The sequence below is a fragment of the Schistocerca cancellata genome, chromosome 2, assembly GCF_023864275.1.
Source record: "Schistocerca cancellata isolate TAMUIC-IGC-003103 chromosome 2, iqSchCanc2.1, whole genome shotgun sequence".
Classification (NCBI taxonomy): Eukaryota; Metazoa; Arthropoda; class Insecta; order Orthoptera; family Acrididae; genus Schistocerca; species Schistocerca cancellata.
In genome coordinates this window covers 729,325,675-729,344,929 of record NC_064627.1, presented here as the reverse complement: position 1 = coordinate 729,344,929, position 19,255 = coordinate 729,325,675, and the positions used below count along the sequence as shown (strand labels likewise).

General features: G+C 45.0%; 1 protein-coding gene across 2 annotated transcripts in view; it reads left to right on the top strand.

Annotated features, from left to right (window-relative positions):
- Positions 1-19,255, top strand: part of LOC126162529 (sodium-dependent nutrient amino acid transporter 1-like) — a 222,386-nt gene that overhangs the window by 78,442 nt on the left and 124,689 nt on the right. Inside the window, exon 2 of one of the 2 annotated variants that reach the window (XM_049919100.1) lies at positions 18,264-18,356. The exons of the other annotated variant lie outside the window; for it this stretch is intronic. Within the exon in view, the coding sequence (XP_049775057.1) occupies positions 18,306-18,356 (51 nt within the window). The 5' untranslated portion in view covers positions 18,264-18,305. The remainder of the gene's footprint in view (positions 1-18,263; positions 18,357-19,255) is intronic. 2 annotated transcript variants of the gene reach the window in all.

The window sequence follows — 19,255 nt, the reverse complement described above, 5'->3', positions numbered from 1 at the left end:
CGACATGGCCCAGTTCAACTAACTCTACGCTTGTCATTACTTCTCCCCTCCCCTGCTAACATGTGGAAGTACTCTATGTAAGTATCCAAAGATGAGAATGCAGCCAACAGAAATCCTTAGTCTGCAGCACCTTCCTCCATTGCATCTAGGTCGCTAACTCTGTCAGATATCGGTGTCTTGTTGATGTAATTACTTATCTCGCTCGAGTTTATAGTGTTTGCAAAACGATGGCATTTAGCTGCTACTACTAACATTAACAGACTTTAAATCCAAAGAACTCCTAAAACATTTGTGGAGTGCTGCTGGACGTCCAAAGTCATCCGAAACTGTCTTGGTATTAACTAACAATAAGCTTTCCCTCAATGTATGGAATAATTATTCGATCCAATAAGTGTATATGCAGTTACATAGAGCACTGACATTCAAAAACTTCGGAAGAGATACGGGATTTGAGAAAGTAAAAGAGTTAATAATATTGCAGCACACTAGCAGCTTTTTTTATGAAGATGATTGGAAGATGTTTTTAACTCTATACACCTACTGAAATCATTGCAGCAATGCCTTACGACTTAAAAACAACTGCCTATACTGCTTTTCGTGGTCACGACAGCCTTACAACAAACTACAGACATGTAATTGCCAAGGAAATGTCGTACAAATCGTGTCAAGATTTTAGAATGATATTATGATGAGGAAAGAAAATTTCATTTTGAAAGTCATGTGGGAAGTGAAGCTAACATGGAATTATTTGCCAAAAACTACGGTGGAATTGATGCTTTATCAGTGTCTGCTGAAGAAGATTGTAAGTTGATTGTCATATACCATTCACATGAAATGAAGAGTACTTCAGGCGATATAATTCATCAACAACCTCTTTCCACATGTAGAATATACTGTCTTTACTATCTACATCTACATGGATACTCTGCAAATCACATTTAAGTGCCTGGCAGAAGGTTCATCGAACCGCCTTCACAATCATCTATTATTCCAATCTCGTATAGCACGCGGAAAGAATGAACACCTATATCTTTCCGTACGAGCTCTGATTTCCCTTATTTTGTCTTGGTGATCGTTCCTCCCTATGTAAGTCGGTGTCAACAACATATTTTCGCATTCGGAGGAGAAAGTTGGTGATTGGAATAGCGTGAGAAGATTCCGTCGCAACGAAAAACGCCTTTCTTTTAATTATGTCCATTGCAAATCCTGTATCGTTTCTGTGACACTCTCTCCCATATTTCGCGAAAATACAAAACATGCTGCCTTTCTTTGAACTTTTTCGATGTACTCCGTCAGTCCTATCTGGTAAGGATCCCACACCGCGCAGCAGTATTCTAAAAGAGGACGGACAAGTGTAGTGTAGGTAGTCTCCTTAGTAGGTCTATTACATTTTCTAAGTGTTCTGCCAATTAAACGCAGTCTTTGGTTAGCCTTTCCCACAACATTTTCTATGTGTTATTTCCAATTTAAGTTGATCGTAATTGTAATACTTAGATATTTAGTTGAATTTACGGCTTTTAGATTAGAATGATTTATCGTGTAACCGAAGTTTAACAAGTTCCTTTTGGCACTCATGTGGAAGACCTCACACTTTTTGTTATTTAAGGTCAGCTGCCACTTTTCGCACCATTCAGACATCTTTTCTAAATCATTTTGCAGTTTGTCTTGATCTTCTGATGACTTTATTAGTCGATAAACGACAGCGTCATCTGCAAACAACAGAAGACGGCTGCTCAGATTGTCTCCCAAATCGTTTATATGGATAAGGAACAGCAAATGGCCTATAACATTACCTTGGGGAACGCCAAAAATCACTTCTGTTTTACTCGATGACTTTCCGTCAGTTACTACGAACTGTGACCTCTCTGACAAGATATCACAGATCCAGTCACATAACTGAGACCATATTCCATAAGCACGCAATTTCACTACGAGCCGCTTGTGTGGTACAGTGTCAAAAGCCTTCCGGAAACACAGAAATACGGAACGATCTGAAATCCCTTGTCAGTAGCACTCAGCACTTCATGTGAATAAAGAGCTAGTTGGGTTTCACAAGAACGATGTTTTCTAAACCCATGTTGACTGTGTGTCAATAGACTGTTTTCTTCGAGGTAATTCATTATGTTCGAACACGATATATGTTTTAAAATCCTGCTGCATATCAACGTTAACGATAGGGGCCTGTAATTTAGTGGATTACTCCTACTACCTTTCTTGAATATTGGTGTGACCTGTGCAACTTTGCAGTCTTTGGGTATGGATCTTTCGTCGAGCGAACGGTTGTATATGATTGTTAAGTATGGAGCTAATGCATCAACATACTCGGAAAGAAACCTAATTGGTATACAGTCTGGACAAGAAGACTTGCTTTTATTAAATGATTTAAGTTGCTTCACTACTCCGAGGATATTTACTTCTACGTTACTCATGTTGGCAGCTGTTCTCGATTCGAATTCTGGAATATTTACTGCGTCTTCTTTTGTGAAGGAATTTCGGAAGGCTGTGTTTAGTAACTCTGCTTTGGCAGCACTGTCTTCAGTAGTATCTCAATTGCTATCTTGCAGAGAAGGCATTGATTGTTTCTTGCCGCTAACATACAGGGCTATTACAAATGATTGAAGCGATTTCATAAATTCACTGTAGCTCCATTCATTGACATATGGTCACGACACACTACAGATACGTAGAAAAACTCATAAAGTTTTGTTCGGCTGAAGCCGCACTTCAGGTTTCTGCCGCCAGAGCGCTCGAGAGCGCAGTGAGACAAAATGGCGACAGGAGCCGAGAAAGAGTATGTCGTGTTTGAAATGCACTCACATCAGTCAGTCATAACAGTGCAACGACACTTCAGGACGAAGTTCAACAAAGATCCACCAACTGCTAACTCTATTCGACGATGGTATGCGCAGTTTAAAGCTTCTGCATGCCTCTGTAAGGGGAAATCAACGGGTCGGCCTGCAGTGAGCGAAGAAACGGTTGAACGCGTGCGGGCAAGTTTCACGCGTAGCCCGCGGAAGTCGACGAACAAAGCAAGCAAGGAGCTAAACGTACCACAGGATGGTGCTCCACCGCACTTCCATCATGATGTTCGGCATTTCTTAAACAGGAGATTGGAAAACCGATGGATCGGTCGTGGTGGAGATTATGATCAGCAATTCATGTCATGGCGTCCACGCTCTCCCGACTTAACCCCATGCGATTTCTTTCTGTGGGGTTATGTGAAAGATTCAGTGTTTAAACCTCCTCTACCAAGAAACGTGCCAGAACTGCGAGCTCACATCAACGATGCTTTCGAACTCATTGATGGGGACATGCTGCGCCGAATGTGGGAGGAACTTGATTATCGGCTTGGTGTCTGCCGAATCACTAAAGGGGCACATATCGAACATTTGTGAATACCTAAAAAAACTTTTTGAGTTTTTGTATGTGTGTGCAAAGCATTGTGAAAATATCTCAAATAATAAAGTTATTGTAGAGCTGTGAAATCGCTTCAATCATTTGTAATAACCCTGTACTTCACATACGACCAGAATCTCTTTGGATTTTCTGCCAGGTTTCGAGACAAAATTTCGTTGTGGAAACTGTTATAGGCAACTCACAGTGAACTCCGCGCTAAATTTCGAGCTTCTGTAAAAGATCGTCAATCTTGAGGATTTGGCATGTTTGTTTCGTTGTTTCTGCAACGTTTTGTGTACCAAGGAAGATCAGCTCCGTCGTTGTTACTTTATTTGGTATAAATCTCTCAGTTGCTGCCGATACTATTTCTTTGAATTTAAGCCACATCCAGTCTACACTATTAATTTGGAATGAGTGGATATTGTCTCTCAGGAAGGCGTCGAGTGAATTTTTATCTGCTTTTTTGAATAGCCGGCCGGTGTGCCCGAGCGGTTCTAGGCGCTTCAGTCTGGAACCGCGCGACCACTACGGTCGCAGGTTCGAATCCTGCCTCGGGCATGGATGTGTGTGATGTCCTTAGGTTAGTTAGGTTTAAGTAGTTCTAAGTTCCAGCTGACTAATGACCTGAGATGTTAAGTCCCATAGTGCTCAGAGCCATTTGAACCATTTTTTTAATAGGTATATTTTTCGCTTATTTTTCGAGGATTTGGGGATTACGATATTCAATCTTGCTACGATAGCCCTGTGTTCACTAATTCCTGAATCGGATTTGACGCTCGTTATTAACTCAGGATTATTTGTTGCTAAGAGGTCAAGTGTGTTTTCACAACCGTTTACTATTCGCGTGGGCTCATGAACTAATTGCTCGAAATAATTTTCAGAGAATGCGTTTAGCACAATTTCAGATGATATTTTATGCGTACCTCCGGAATAAAACATATTTTTGTCAGCATATCGAGGGTAAATTAAAGTCACCACCAGCTATTATCGTATGAACTGGGTACGTGTTTGAAATTAAACTCAAGTTTTCTTTGAACCTTTCTGAAACTGTATCATCTGAATTGGGAGGTCGGTAAAAGGATCCAATTATTATTTTATTCCTGTTGCCAACAATAACCTCTGCCCATACTAACTCACAGGAAGCATCTACTTCAATTTCGTTAAACTGCTTCTGACAGCAACAAACTTGCCACCGTCAACCTTGTTTAGCCTATCCTTTCGGAACACCATTAGGTTCTTCACAAAAATTTCGACTGAGCCTATTTCCGGCTTTATGCCAGCTATCAGCGCCTACAACGATTTGAGCATCAGTGCTTTCTATTAGCGCTTGAAGCTCTGGTAGTTTCCCAACACAGCTACGACAATTTATAACTGTTACACCAATGGTTCCTGTATCTACGTTTTTCCTGTGTTCAGCCTGCTTCCTTTGTGACTGAAGCCCTTCTTATTTTTCCCGAGACCCTCTAACTTAAAAAACCGCCCAGTCACGCCACACAGCCCCTGCTACCGGCGTAGCCACCTCCTGCGTATAGTGGACATCTGACCTATTCAGCGGAGCCCGAAACCCAACCACCCTTTGGAGCAAGTCTAGGAATCTGCAGCCTACACGGTCGCAGAACCGTTTGAGCCTCTGATTCAGACCCTCCATTCGGCTCTGTACCAGAGGTCCGCAATCGGTCCTGTCAACTATGCTACACATGGTCAGCTCTGTTTTCATCTTGCAAGCAAGACTGGCAACCTTTATGACTTAGCAGCTCGAAACCAGAGAGAATCTCTTCTGATCCAAAGTGACACACATCATTGGTACCGACGTGAGCAACCATTTGCAGTGGGCTGCACCCTGTGCTCTTCATGGCATCTGTGAAGACCCTTTCCACTTCTGGAATGACTCTACCCGATATGCACACAGAGTGCACATTGGATATCTTACCCTCCTTGTCGGCCAAGTCCCTAAGGGGCCCCATAACGCGCCTAACGTTGGAGCTCCCAACTACCAATAATCTCAGCTTCTGCGATTGCCCAGACCTTGCAGGATGAGTGGCTTCCATTGAAACAGGACAGGCGACAGCATCTGGCTCAGCGACAGTGTCAGCCACAGACAACACCTGGAACCTGTTTGTCAGACAAACTGGGGAGGCCTTACGTGCGGCCGCCTGGGAAGTCTTTCGACGCCTGCTTTAGCCCAGGGAGACCTCCCACTCGACCACAGGTGAGGGGTCAGCCTCAGTGGGAGCAGTAACTGGGCTGGCCACCGGTGAGGACCGATCGGAGGACTCGGACGTGCTGGACGTCCGTTGGATCCCCACGGCCGGCCCACAACAGTGGTGCCCATCCACTGCAGCCTCAAGCTGTGTAACCAAAGCCGTCACAGCCTGAAGCTGAGAGTGAAGTGTCACCAACTCGGCTCGCATCCGCACACAACAATCGCAGTCCCTGTCCATACTAAAGACCGTGGAAAACTAAACTATGCAGATAAATGGACTATCGGCACGTGCTGCGCAACTCTACTGTAGCACCTGACGAAAATGCACAAACTCTGTCTAGTAATACGCAGATATTCAAAAACCTAACTACCTTCGAAAGTGAAATAATGTCTCTAATGACATTTTTTGAATGATGTCTTGAAGCCATCACCTGCCGTTTACAAGAAGAAATGTTCTGAAGATTAAATTAACTACAAAAAACCATGCATACGTTTAAAAACTGACAAAAAATTGGAACAATAAGTGTCATTCTATTCCCCATATATCTATTATTCGTAACATTTTTTATTCAGTGATGAAGAAATGTTTTATTCATATATGTGAATACTGTTTCGAATAATATACATTATTCACAAATAACGAATTATAATTTTTATCTGTATTTATCTTTCACCTTATTCTGGTGGCAAACGAAGTGCATCGCGCATGCTCACATTGAAATTTGCAGCCTACGTGCAAGTGAATGCAAGCGTGTGGCATACGTGGCCGTGAACAAGCGCTCACGTGGCTGCGCCATCCTCATGGCAGTGTACAAGTGCTCGCCCGCCTGTTATTAAGGGAAGCAGCATCGGCAATCTTCGGCAACTTCCGCATAGGTATGAAAACTGTCCCGAACACCGCAGCCGCTTGATCGCCACATGGATCAGGCGTATGTTTGCAAAACGCCGAACGTGCACGTTTTTGTGCGATCGGATCGACGTTTAACAATAAGGATGAGGAGTGATCTGTTAAACCCTTTCACCATGCATCAGATTTTGACCAAGGATTTGCACCTGCGAAAAGGTTGTTCAAAAATGGTGCTGAAACACTTCTCAATTGAGCAGAAGGACAATCGAGGGAACGTATGCGGTGATCTTATTGAGAGCATTGCCAATGACCGCGTGATCACAGGTAGCGAATTCAGGATTTTTGAATACCATTCTGAGACAAAGCGGGGAAATGAGAAGTGGCACTCTGCGACATCCCTTTGACCAGAGAAAGTTCGAATGAGCAAACCACGGATGAAAACAATGCTGATTGCTTTTTTGACCGTAGAAAGGTCTTGTCTCCAGGACAAACTGCCAACCAAGAGTTTTACAGATATGTCCTTGAGAGACTCAGGAAGGCTGAATCGAGTGGGGCATGATATTGCAGACAAATGGATGCTACATCATGACGGGGCACCATATCACACGACCACTTCCGACAAGGAATTTTTGCTCCCAAAAGGCATTCCTGCTGTTCCACAGCCCATCTGTTCACCTGATCTGAGTCCTTGCGGCTTTTCTCATTTCCTGAAATTGGAAAATAACAGCACGTCATTTTGGAACTCTGGGGAAAATTCAAAGAATGTGACTGACAAGTTACGTGTTAAAGACTCTACCAGTTGAAGCCATTCAGCACTGCTACCAAGACTATGAATAACGACTCCGCTGGTGTACGCCTCATTATTTTTATCACACACTTTTTAAATATTGTCTACCAAAATTATAAGAATAAAATGTGTGAATAATCTTGTAAACGGCTGGGAGACAAGAAGGATTGTAAACTGATCAAATCACTGCTAGGTGAAGTTCGAGAAAACTTATACTTGCTGGAGTAGAGTAAGATACACGTACAAAGATCATGAACATGCAGTTATCAACAGGGGACTGAAACGGCCAAGAATTAAGATAAAGGTATGTTCTTTCATCTAGGAAATGCAGTATTAGTAGCAAGGAAAAAATTAGACTATAGTTATACACAAAGCAAAATAAGTATGTTGTCCATTATGCCAACACTTATCGATAGAAGACTGGGAAAGGACTAATGCCTTTTAGCTCCATTCTAACAGCTCTCGGAAAGCCAAACGGCACTGACCGACCGCCGTGTCATCCTCATCGACTGACGTGTTAGGATGCGGATATGGGGGGATATAGGGTCATCTCACTCGTCGCCCGGATGTTGTCAGTTTTCGTGACTTGGAGGCGCTGCTACTCGGTCAAGTTGTTACTCAGTTGTCATCATGAGTATGAGTGCACCGCGGCAGGTAATAATCCATGGTGACCCCGTAGGTAACGTACCGAAGGGCTAACCATGCCTGACGTTGTTTAACTTCGGTGATTTGATAGGAGGCGAAATACCTACCGCGACAAGGCCGTTGATACTTATTATCTTTAACAGCAAAAATGTGTGAATACTATAAAAAAAGGAAGTCTCGATTACCGCAGACTAATGCAAATGTGTGTGTGAAATCTTATGGGACTTAACTGCTAAGGTCATCAGTCCCTAAGCTTACACACTACTTAAATTATCCTAAGGACAAACACACACACCCATGCCTGAGGGAGGACTCGAACCTCTGCCGGAACCAGCGGCACAGCCCATGACTGCAGCGCCAAAGACCGCTCGGCTAATCCCGCGCGGCAGACTAATGCACATGAGTCCACGAAGACATACATGACCAGTCACCACCACTTCATACACAACGGTACCTCGCACCGTCCATACCCCGCTATCCATTACTCCACTACACTCACGTTCCACGTTCTCTCTACGTCTATTCACAGTGGGCGAACAAAAATATAGAAACACGAGAAACACAATACCTTACAGTACCCAATACGGTGCAGAAAAGCCGTGAAATTCAAAACAGCTTCTAGTCGACCCAGAGTTTACAAATAAGGGCCCTGTTGGTCTGCAAGGAAATCTTATACCACTCATCCTGTAAAACAGTGGCAATCAGGTAACGATAAAGAAGGTGCACAATTATCACGCACCCTTCTCTCCAAAGCAGACCACAACGGCTCAATAATTATGAGATCTGGTGACTGGTGTCCAGGGGAGATGCGACAATTCATCTTCATAATCGCAAAACGAGTCCTGGACGATGTAAGCTGTTTAACAGGACCCTTTCCTCTTGGAACATAGCATCGCTGTTGGGGAACAAGTGTTGTACCATGGGATGGGCCTAGTCAGCCAAAATGGTTACATATTTCTTGGCAGTAATATGGCCTCGCGGAGTAACCATGGAGGTAATGGAATACCACGGTATAGCTGTCCAAGTGATCACCGAAATCCCTCCATATTTTTCTCTTGGGACTTAAATTCGTCCAGAAGTTGAAAAGAGTGTGAAATAACACTCATTCTTTCATTGCTCCGTAGTCCAGGCTTTGTGGCTTCGGCTCGACGTTATCATCTTACGGGGATTTGCATCACTGATGTGTGGCTTTGCAATTCCATTAGCTTGCAATTCCCTACTTATGGAGCTGCCTTCCTGTTGTTTTAGTGCTGATAGTGTTCGTGAGTTCGACATCCAGTTCTGCAGTGAGTTCTGAAGGTGTCGTCCTCTTCAGTGACCATCTGTCACGATGCGTCAGTGCACAATATCGTCCACGTTCTGACTTCGTTGATGTTTTCCCTGTATGCGATATAAATCTTCGATATGGTGCCTCTTGAAACTCTAAACGCTTCTTCTGCATTCGTTGCGGAAGCATGCACCATAAGAGCACCAACTATTTTACTACGTTCAGATTCATTTAGCTTCGACATAATGCACTCACAACGTCGCAGGACACTGTTACGACCACGACTGACACTTGTTATTTATTGAGGACATCGTACAGATGTCGTTCTTGGTGAAATACAACAGCGCTCCTGCTTTTATGTACAAGCACGCATTTCTCGCAGTGTTTCCATACTTTTGTTCAACCCCTGTATACGAGACGCAAGGCGCTGTACGTTTTAAGGTACTGTATTAGCTACTTTCTGTTCTGTTCGTTTTGTTTCATGCGCATAACGAGAGATGGAAACATGACTGCCTGTTTGCCTCTGTACGCACCCTTATCTCTCTTATCTTATTCTATTGATCCGTATGCGAGATAAGCGATGGTAGTAGGAGAATGGTCGCACATTCTTCATCGAATATAAAGTTCCCTAAAATACTCAAAGGGGTTTCACAAGAACACTTCGATATTATTCTGGATGTGTAACCACCTGAGGATATGGACTACAAAATCTTCAGCGAACAGTCTGACAGTGGTGTTGATGCTGTTAAACCTTTGATGTGAACTGAGAACATCAGAGGCTCCTTTACGCTTCCTAGGACCACGTCCTATATTGCATTCGTTTCTCTTGAACACTCGCCTCCGACTGTGCAGTTTGCATTAGTTAAAGATTAATCTGGTATCTGCAGATGTATTCTTTGTGATCATATCTATCTTTCTAGTAGATTATGTGGTACGGCCTTTAAGGCCTTTCGGAAATGCAATAAAGTGGAATCTCCCTTTGCAAGATGTCGTGTATAGGTAAAGCGAGCTGTATTTTGTACGAGTGAGGTTTCCTGAATCGGTGCTGGAACTTGGAAAGAAACTTACTTTCTTCAGGAACGTTATAATTTTTAAGTTTAGCATATGCTCCAGGATCCAGCAACACTCGTACGTCAGCGTTATTGCGCTGTGGTCCTGTGCATCCGTTCTTTTACCGTTTTTGTGAACAGGAGTGATTCGCATGCTTTTCCAGACAGATGGTACTATTCGCTGGTCAAGAGATTCTCGATAAATATGACCTAGGAAGCAGAATAATTCGACAGCGTATTTAATGTAAAACGTAACTGGAATTCCGTCAACACCTGTTACTTTGTTCGCTTTTATTTTTTCTGGTTGTTCTTAATAACAGGCGTGCTAATATCAATATCTCCCATTTGGCAGTTTTTGCGACCGAATTAATATTTGTTTTTTCTAGTTCTTGTCTTCAGTTTTACCATCAGACTGATCCACGAGATCAGCTGATCTCCCATTCGATCGAATCGTATTTATCCAGAGTTCCAAGCCATTATTCCCACAAGGTGATAAGCAAGCCCTCATACATCTCTACAGGGTGTTTCCGTGATGATGTTACAAAATTTCAGGGGTGATGCAGAAGGGTAAATGTATGACTGAAATATGGAACCCTACTCCGTATAGAAAGGCATAAGCGAAAATCTATCAAGTTCCACCTTAGCCTCTCGCCTTGATCCAATTAAAGGCCCCACCTTCCGAAACCTGATCATGATGTACAGAATTCCCGCTGAATATTCCTCAATACACTCAGATCATTTCCCCTATCGACGGACGAGTAACGGCGCACCGAGCTTGATGTCAGCGAGTGAAAAATTCCAAATATACGGTATATTAATAATGAACTCCATTCACATGCACAAGCTTCACGAACTGCTACATTTACTACAATTCTTCAAAGATGTATCGCCCAGCGTCACTATAGGCATGGTACCGTCTTGCCCGTTCTAATGTCCCAAGTGTCACTTAAACAGTGTGGCAGACAGCGAGAATTCTTCCCTGGAGATTCTCTTCAGTCTCGGCTGGCGTCTCGTACACAAGAGTTTTCACATGGCTCCACATGAAGAAGTCAAGAGGGGTGAGATTAGATGAAAGCGCTAGCCACGAAATAGAACCTTCTCTGCCTAACCACTTTTCAGGAAATGCCGCAGCAACTGTTCTCGAATCCATAGTTCAAAATGAGGCGGGACTCCATCGTGTTAGAACCATATCCGCTGACGAATAACAAGTGAGGTACGTTCCAGGAACCTGGGTAGTACGTCTCAGATAAACGCTTTCTACACTGGTGGATTTAAGCTGGGAGGAAGTACAAACGGGACTAGTACATAATGACTGACTATACCCATCCACACGTACACTGATAGCATTTGTTGATGGCTTTTGACAACAGTAGCGTGGGTTTCTCATCGGCCCAAACGTAACAGCTGCCACTGCTTAGCATTCAGTCTCCAATGAAACAGGCTTCATCCATCATATGTACGCACGAAACTGAGGATCGACTGTAAGACGGAGAAAGAACCAGTTTTCGAAAACGGCATGAGCTCCAAAGTCAACAGGAGTCAAAACACTCCATTTCTGAGGACGACAGGAGTGTAGCTGCATTTCCAGTAACCTTCCATACAGTACTCTCCTAAACATTCATTTCACGTATAACTGATTGAATGCTGATTGCAGGCGCCTCATTCGCATGGTCATGCACTGCATAGGGAGTAACTGTAGTTCGTCGTCTTCCTCTGTCGTTGAACTGTGGTACCAATTGCCCTGTTTAGCTTGATTGTTGGAACAATCTTCAGAACGTGGGGTGAGCCGGACGTCTTCTACGCGGATATTTGCACCTGTAAAAACTGTCCACTTCTCCGATGCTTCCATCTGCTTGCCCACACACAAAAATCATGTTTGCAAATTCCATCGTCGGGTACTATTCCATTTATTTAGGACTGATCGACGTTAACAGTTCAAATTGTAAAGACAGTCTCGTACAATTATTGTAAGCGAAGATTAATCACGTCAGTACACAGTAAGCCACTAGCAATGGATTGCTAGAGTTATTACTGCAGCCTCTGCACCTAGGTCCTTGTCGGTATTGCCTATCCTACAATCTTAGTCGTAACAGTACCAATACATGCATTTCATGGTCAGAGGTATCAGAACGATTTTCACGTATAACTTTCGGCAAGGGTCCGTTATTTCAAATTGATACATTTACTCTTCACCATCATCCCTGAAAGTTTGTAGTATCATCACGGAATCACCCAGTGTATGTACAGTGGCCCAATGGTTCTATTCTTCAACCCAATAAAGACATTAGGAAGGATAGCTCAAAACAGTTGAGTTGCGAACCTAACAGTACTGGAGCAGACACATGATGATGGCCAGATGTTCAGGACTGATGGAATGCGTAATCTGGAACATTCTGTCAACCTGGCCTGTGTTACGGAGGCAGGTACAGAGTAGTGCACGGGACACTGACGACTGTCATAATGGATGACAGTGAAAAATAAGCCCTTGAGGACTGGTCGTCACCAACAATGACAGCCATCTACACCGGATGGCCGGCGCGCACACCGTGACAAATGTCAGCCTGCCAGTGCAGCGGCTCTGCGTGTTTTGCGCATAAACATATCCGCCAGTGGGCTCAGCAGTAGCCTGCTGAAAACGATTGCGAGACCTGTGAGCTTTTAACCAACGAAACTCCTGTATCCGCCGTGAGGGAGGCAGCTTCTAAAATACACTCCTGGAAATTGAAATAAGAACACCGTGAATTCATTGTCCCAGGAAGGGGAAACTTTATTGACACATTCCTGGGGTCAGATACATCACATGATCACACTGACAGAACCACAGGCACATAGACACAGGCAACAGAGCATGCACAATGTCGGCACTAGTACAGTGTATATCCACCTTTCGCAGCAATGCAGGCTGCTATTCTCCCATGGAGACGATCGTAGAGATGCTGGATGTAGTCCTGTGGAACGGCTTGCCATGCCATTTCCACCTGGCGCCTCAGTTGGACCAGCGTTCGTGCTGGACGTGCAGACCGCGTGAGACGACGCTTCATCCAGTCCCAAGCATGCTCAATGGGGGACAGATCCGGAGATCTTGCTGGCCAGGGTAGTTGACTTACACCTTCTAGAGCACGTTGGGTGGCACGGGATACATGCGGACGTGCATTGTCCTGTTGGAACAGCAAGTTCCCTTGCCGGTCTAGGAATGGTAGAACGATGGGTTCGATGACGGTTTGGATGTACCGTGCACTATTCAGTGTCCCCTCGACGATCACCAGTGGTGTACGGCCAGTGTAGGAGATCGCTCCCCACACCATGATGCCGGGTGTTGGCCCTGTGAGCCTCGGTCGTAGGCAGTCCTGATTGTGGCGCTCACCTGCACGGCGCCAAACACGCATACGACCATCATTGGCACCAAGGCAGAAGCGACTCTCATCGCTGAAGACGACACGTCTCCATTCGTCCCTCCATTCACGCCTGTCGCGACACGACTGGAGGCGGGCTGCACGATGTTGGGGCGTGAGCGGAAGACGGCCTAACGGTGTGCGGGACCGTAGCCCAGCTTCATGGAGACGGTTGCGAATGGTCCTCGCCGATACCCCAGGAGCAACAGTGTCCCTAATTTGCTGCGAAGTGGCGGTGCGGTCCCCTACGGCACTGCGTAGAATCCTACGGTCTTGGCGTGCATCCGTGCGGCGCTGCGGTCCGGTCCCAGGTCGACGGGCACGTGCACCTTCCGCCGACCACTGGCGACAACATCGACGTACTGTGGAGACCTCACGCCCCACGTGTTGAGCAATTCGGCGGTACGTCCACCCGGCCTCCCACATGCCCACTCTACGCCCTCGCTCAAAGTCCGTCAACTGCACATACGGTTCACGTCCACGCTGTCGCGGCATGCTACCAGTGTTAAAGACTGCAATGGAGCTCCGTATGCCACAGCAAACTGGCTGACACTGACGGTGGCGGTGCACAAATGCTGCGCAGCTAGCGCCATTCGACGGCCAACACCGCGGTTCCTGGTGTGTCCGCTGTGCCGTGCGTGTGATCATTGCTTGTACAGCCCTCTCGCAGTGTCCGGAGCAAGTATGGTGGGTCTGACACACCGGTGTCAATGTGTTCTTTTTTCCATTTCCAGGAGTGTATGTCTTATGAACTTGGATGTTTCCAGATACCATTTGAAGTCCTGTCTTCTACAAGGAATTCTTCCACCACTCAGCCTGATGTCATCAACGTTTGAAGTAACACAATACATTTTTTTCTCTCGGCCAATTTCAGTTGAAAACGTATGAGATTTGTCGTGGGACGTCATAAAGTATTCCCGCATCAGACCCTATAGATCACGAAGTTCCGATAGCTGGTTGCGTGATTAAGTAGTTTTCAAAGAAGCCTCTGTAACTGAGGTTTGTTCCAAGCGTAGAGCTGGCACTGAGTTTCTTTTGGCGGAAAACTGGAGAATCGCAGATACTCACAGGCGCTTGCAGAATGTCTATGGAGACCTGGCAGTGACCAAAAGCACTCTGAGCCGCTGGGCGAGGCGTCTGTCGTCATCATAACAAGGTCACTCAAACCTGTCCGATCTCCCGCATACTGACCGGCGACGCACGCGTGTGACCCCTGCAACGTTGGAACGTGCAGCCACTCTCATTTGAGGTGATCGATGGATCAGAATCAAAAATCTCGCAGCACAACTGGACGTCTCTGCTGGTGGTGCTGAGACGCTTGTCTATCAGTTGTACGAGGTGCATTCAAGTTCTAAGGCCTCTGATTTTTTTTCTCCGGACTGGAAAGAGATAGAAACATGCGCATTGTTTTAAAATGAGGCCGCGTTCATTGTCAATACGTCCCAGAGATGGCAGCACCGTACGGCATATGGAATTTTACCGCCAGCGGCGAGAATGAGAACTGTTTTAAATACTTAAAATGGCGACGTTTTCCTTACTTGAACAGCGTGCAGTCATTCGTTTTCTGAATTTGCGTGGTGTGAAACCAATTGAAATTCATCGACAGTTGAAGGAGACATGTGGTGATGGAGTTATGGATGTGTCGAAAGTGCGTTCGTGGGTGCGACAGTTTAATGAAGGCAGAACATCGTGTGACAACAAACCGAAACAACCTCGGGCTCGCACAAGCCGGTCTGACGACATGATCGAGAAAGTGGAGAGAATTGTTTTGGGGGATCGCCGAATGACTGTTGAACAGATCACCTCCAGAGTTGGCATTTCTGTGGGTTCTGTGCACACAATCCTGCATGACGACCTGAAAATGCGAAAAGTGTCATCCAGGTGGGTGCCACGAATGCTGACGGACGACCACATGACTGCCCGTGTGGCACGTTGCCAAGCAATGTTGACACGGAACGACAGCATGAATGGGACTTTCTTTTCGTCGGTTGTGACAATGGATGAGACGTGGATGCCATTTTTCAATCCAGAAACAAAGCGCCAGTCAGCTCAATGGAAGCACACAGATTCACCGCCACCAAAAAAATTTCGGGTAACCGCCAGTGCTGAAAAAATGATGGTGTCCATGTTCTGGGACAGCGAGGGCGTAATCCTTACCCATTGCGTTCCAAAGGGCACTACGATAACAGGTGCATCCTACGAAAATGTTTTGAAGAACAAATTCCTTCCTGCACTGCAACAAAAACGTCCGGGAAGGGCTGCGCGTGTGCTGTTTCACCAAGACAACGCACCCGCACATCGAGCTAACGTTACGCAACAGTTTCTTCGTGATAACAACTTTGAAGTGATTCCTCATGCTCCCTACTCACCTGACCTGGCTCCTAGTGACTTTTGGCTTTTTCCAACAATGAAAGACACTCTCCGTGGCCGCACATTTACCAGCCGTGCTGCTATTGCCTCAGCGATTTTCCAGTGGTCAAAACAGACTCCTAAAGAAGCCTTCGCCGCTGCCATGGAATCATGGCGTCAGCGTTGTGAAAAATGTGTACGTCTGCAGGGCGATTACGTCGAGAAGTAACGCCAGTTTCATCGATTTCGGGTGAGTAGTTAATTAGAAAAAAAAAATCGGAGGCCTTAGAACTTCAATGCACCTTGTAGTAATCAAACGTGTGTGCCCGCTGGGATCCTCACGGCCTAACAGAAGACCATAAAGGGCAGCAAAGGACCATCCGTGCGGAATTGGTTGAGCGTTGTCGAACATCGTCGCAGGGGATGACACTTGGGTTCATAGCTTCGAACCGGAAACAAAACGGCAATCCATGGAGTGGTGCTACAACACATCTTTTACGAAGAAAAAGTTCAAAGCTGCACCCTCAGCCGGTAAAATCGTGCTGTCTTCTAGGACTCTGAAGGAGCTGTTCTGTTGGATGTTGTCCCTCGTCATGGAACGATCAACTCTTAAGTGTGTTGCGCTAACCTCAGGAAAGTAAAGAAACAACTTCAGCGTGTTCGTCGTCGCGAAAAAGCAAACGAACTTCTCCTTCTGCAAGACAACGTAAGGCCTCACACAAGTCGGCGCATCCGAGAGGAGCTCCCAAAACTTCACTAGACTGTTCTTCCTTATCCACTCTACAGTCCAGCCGGAGCATCTTCCGACTGCCATCTGTTTGGTCCAATGGAGAATGCACTCCAGCAGTACGTGAATGATGGAGAGGTTACTTATGCAACAAGACGGTGGCTCCGACGTCGGCCAGTAGAGTGATACCATATGGACGTTAAGGCCCTCCCAGTAAGATTGTTTAAGGCCGTCGCATTGAACGGGGATTATGTAGATAAATATGGTTTGTAGCCAGTAGACGTGGAATAATATTGTGTATCGTAATCCTGAATAAAGCCAACCTCCTATTAGAAAAAAAAAGTGTTGTATTACTTGAATGAGATTTTCACTCTGCAGCGGAGTGTGCACTGATATGAAACTTCCTGGTAGATTAAACCTGTGTGCCGGACCGAGACTCGAACTCGGGACCTTTGCCTTTCGCAAGCAAGTGCTCTACCATCTGAGCTACCCAAACACGACTCACAACCCGTCCTCACAGCTTTACTTCTGCCAGTGCCTCGTCTCCAACTTTCCAAACTTTACAGAAACTCTCCTGCGAACCTTGCAGAACTAGCACTCCTGAAAGAAAGGATATTGTGGAGACATGGCTTAGCCACAGCCTGGGGGATGTTTCCAGAATGAGATTTTCACTCTGCAGCTTTCTGTAGCACTTGTCCGCGAAAGGCAAAGGTCCCGAGTTCGAGTCTCGGTCCGGCACACAGTTTTAATCTGCCAGGAAGTTTCATAACAGCGCACATTCCACTGCAGAGTGAAAATCTCATTCTGGAAACATCCCCAAGGCTGTGGCTAAGCCAAGTCTCCGCAATATCCTTTCTTTCAGGAGTGCTAGTTCTGCAAGTTTCGCAGGAGAGCTTCTGTAAAGTCTGGAAAATAGGAGACGAGATACTGGTAGAAGTAAAGCTGTGAGGAGGGGCGTGACTTTCGTTGTACTACTTATTGAACGTCTCTCCCAGATCTCTTACCCTGAAATGAAAGGTGAAATACCTCAGTAAATTTGTAACTTAATATAAGAAACTGTTACGTAAACATGGACCCTCATTCTGTCCTCTCCAAGAGCCTCGTTAAACTGAGATATTTTTGTAAATGTGTGAAATCAAGGTGCCCTGCTTGTGAATTGCGTTGTGGGCATGGTCGTGCACTACACTAGAGTAGGGCAACATCGATTTCTGTCCTTCGTAAGACATCCAGCAGTGTTCCACGATCGTCCTTTTCGGTTCTTCTGCCTTGAGGATATTTGGCAGCTGAAGCTGACAAATGCAGAGCACATTTATTGGGTAATGGAAAGGGAAGTACTACAGCAACCCGTTAGGAAACGATAGCAGATCGCGATGCTCATCAGTAAATATAGTGGCTCAGGAATACGTAAAAAGATAGGAAAATACATTACGTAGGAAATTAAGGACTGCATCAGGCCCTGAAAAGTACGGTTTTCATAAATTCAATAGAATGTCCGTTTTATAACCGCGCTGACTTTAGAGGATATAGCTGTTTAATGTAACACCTAATTCTCGTAAATTATTTAGCACCATGGCATGCCGCTGACAGATTCACTATTCCAGGTTGGTGAAGCACACACATCTCGAAAGAAGACTAAGACGAAAATGAGGGTCCCCACGAAGGGCTCAGATCTTGGACACCGTTCCGCTGACTTGGTGAGTCAAGATGTTCTTCGTGTTTCAGCTCAAAACAAACTGCTGTTTATGCTCACAGGAAACACTATATACATCAATCTACTCTTTATGATTCTAGTAATATTAAATCTCACCCTTTTTGTAAATGACACAGGGTAATAAAATGATGATGCTATTTATTTTCAATTTTTAAGTTCTGAGAAAATTCCTTTTCACTACAACAGACATATTTAAATTAATCACAAAATATTCACTGGAGTGTTATTCGTGGCATGAATAAGTTTATTATTCAGCACACGCAAACGTTCCACACATTCCTAAGAGAAAATCAAAAACGAAACTCAAAAGGAGACTTATACGTCATTATTTGCACTCACATCCAGTCTGCAAAACTAAAATGAAAGGAGCTTGATTAATCAACTGAACTCAGATTGTCTAGATACTCATGATAACCAACCAGAAGTCTTAACAGAAATCGCATACTAAGGATTTTCACATCAGTGTCGCCAAATGGACAGGAATCTAGGTTGTACTGATTAACAACGCAGAACCTCTAAAACTACGAACTACAAGGAAGGAAGGTCAGTGGGTCAGCGTTTAGCATTTCGTTGACAAGAATTTAGAGAGGAGTAGAATAAATGATCCATACCAGCATTCGCATGAGATTTACAGATGGACATAAAATGCGTTTCCTCCCAAACATGAATGCAGTGTCCACAACTGTGACACTTCACCTGATAGCTGAATAACTGTATCAAATAATCCAAATCTCTGTGACTGCAGTTATCACTAGTGAAGACAAATTCTATTTTAAATCAGCTAGCAGCGTCGAATCATTTGATGCAAGCTACTGCATTCTGTGGAGATAACAAATGTCAGCGAAGGAGCTTACGAAGCACACTGTCACTAAAATTACGAAG